The sequence below is a fragment of the Notothenia coriiceps genome, unplaced genomic scaffold (assembly GCF_000735185.1).
Source record: "Notothenia coriiceps isolate Sejong01 unplaced genomic scaffold, NC01 NC01_scaffold00037501, whole genome shotgun sequence".
NCBI lineage: Eukaryota > Metazoa > Chordata > Actinopteri > Perciformes > Nototheniidae > Notothenia > Notothenia coriiceps.
The window spans coordinates 1-1839 of NW_011370202.1; the positions used below are offsets into that span (position 1 = coordinate 1).

Below are 1839 nucleotides of genomic sequence, written 5' to 3' on the forward strand. Positions count from 1 at the left end.
TAAAGTGCTTCTTCCTCTTTGTCTTGAAGTGATTTGTTTTTCAGTTAGTCACCTCACCCTCGTAACCATGTGATATTTAAACACTAATGCAAAACCAGAATGTATTTCTCTCATCTCAGTGGTGGAGATGTTTAACAACATGTAGGGTTAAAATATTAGGTTAGTGAAAACATTATTATTATATTGTGTGTGTGTTACAGTTGTTCAATTTCCCATTTTCTCCACAGGACCATCAACAAAGAGCAGTTCCAGCGAAAGAAGAACGACACACTCGACCCCGAGTTGTACGTACCCCTTTTTTACTCATTAATAACCATTGCCACCATCCCCGTGATCCTTTAAAATCTGTAAAGTGTACACACTTCGTTAAATTGCATCATGAGTTCAGATTTAAAAACACTTCTTTAGCCACTTAAAACAGGTTCTTATAGAAAAGAAAGAAAAAATATTATAACAGGGTTCTTACGGTCATTAAAAACCTGGAAAAGTCATGGACATTCAAAAAGCTAATTCCAGGCCCTGGAAAAGTTCTGGAAAACAATATTTTTCCCAAAGTTTTGGAAAAGTCATGGAAATGTAACTAAAGTTGCATCAAATATAATTTATATTTTATCTAATCACCGAAATAGTAATACTATAATGATAATAAATACTGTATCGTAATGAAATGTAAAATGGCATTTAACTGTCGAGGTATTTTGCTGGTGAGAGATTTGAGTTGCCTGTAGAAGCTAGTAAGCCTACTATTGGATTTGTTTTAGATAACACAACATGTTTCATATGCAGACCTTATTTTCCTGTTCCATGTTAAAATAAATCATTTTCAGTGCTACCGCTGAGAGAGTAATTGTTTTGGTCATGGAAAATCATTGGTGAAAAAGTTTATGAACCCTGTTATAATACTAAGAATTTCCTTTTTTCATTTAAAAAATGTATTTAGATATCATTTGATTTCTTTAGCATCTCTCTATCTCCTTTAGAGGACGATATATTCTATCCTGTGGGACACGTTGCGTTATTAACCGTACACATTGTGTCTGTCTTTTGTCTCCCGCGCTTTCTTTTCTCAGACTTGTGGAATGTATTGACTGCGATCGTAAAATGCACCAGATCTGCGTGCTGCATCATGACACCATATGGCCTTTGGGGTGAGCCAACGATCAGACACACACACTCTGCACGTTCTGTTTCTCTATGTGACTGGGTCTGGAAAATAAATCTGACCTTCTTTGTTTTTCTTTAAAAAAAAATGAAAAAGCTTTTAGATTCATCCAAAGCATCAATAAAGGTGCTCGGAAAAAGTACTAACACACATGAATACACATTTTGAGGTATCTGTGGAGCAGCTTTTAAACATACATGTTTATAATCACAGACTTTTAGCTGCAGTTCGAGCAAAGTGTTGTATCTGAGAATGTTAAGAAGGGAAATGCAACAGACAATCATACACAAAGAAAGTCTTGCCACTGGAGTGAGGAGTCGTCATTCCTCAGAGTTTGACTTCCTTCATGTGTGGTCTGTTTGTAATTTACAGAGTGATTTAAAGAAAGGACATTAAAGACATCTCTTAATTGAAACCACTTAATCTGTCATGTTGCTCTACGTTAACCTTTAAATGTAAAAACTTTAAACTCTTTTCTTTCCCCCGTACAGCTTTACATGCGACAACTGCCTGAAAGCGGCCAACAAAACGCGGAAAGAGAACAAATACGCAGCCAAGAGTAAGTGGAGTAACTCTGAGCTACTGGGTCCGTTCATGCCTGTGTTTTACGGCCCTGTCGTTTAGGTTTTATCCTATTTCTATGATTTATTGAATGAAGTCAGACCAGGGGGGGGGGG

The 1839-nt window shown here is 36.6% G+C and overlaps 1 protein-coding gene across 1 annotated transcript in view; it reads left to right on the top strand.

Annotated features, from left to right (window-relative positions):
* Window positions 1-159: 159 nt before the first annotated feature.
* LOC104967661 (histone acetyltransferase p300-like) overlaps window positions 160-1839 on the top strand; it is a gene marked incomplete at its 5' end in the record, with an annotated part of 14592 nt that continues 12912 nt past the window's right edge. Inside the window, 3 exons of the mRNA XM_010797169.1 lie at window positions 160-284; window positions 1071-1148; window positions 1654-1721. Coding sequence (XP_010795471.1) covers window positions 160-284; window positions 1071-1148; window positions 1654-1721 — 271 coding nt within the window. The remainder of the gene's footprint in view (window positions 285-1070; window positions 1149-1653; window positions 1722-1839) is intronic.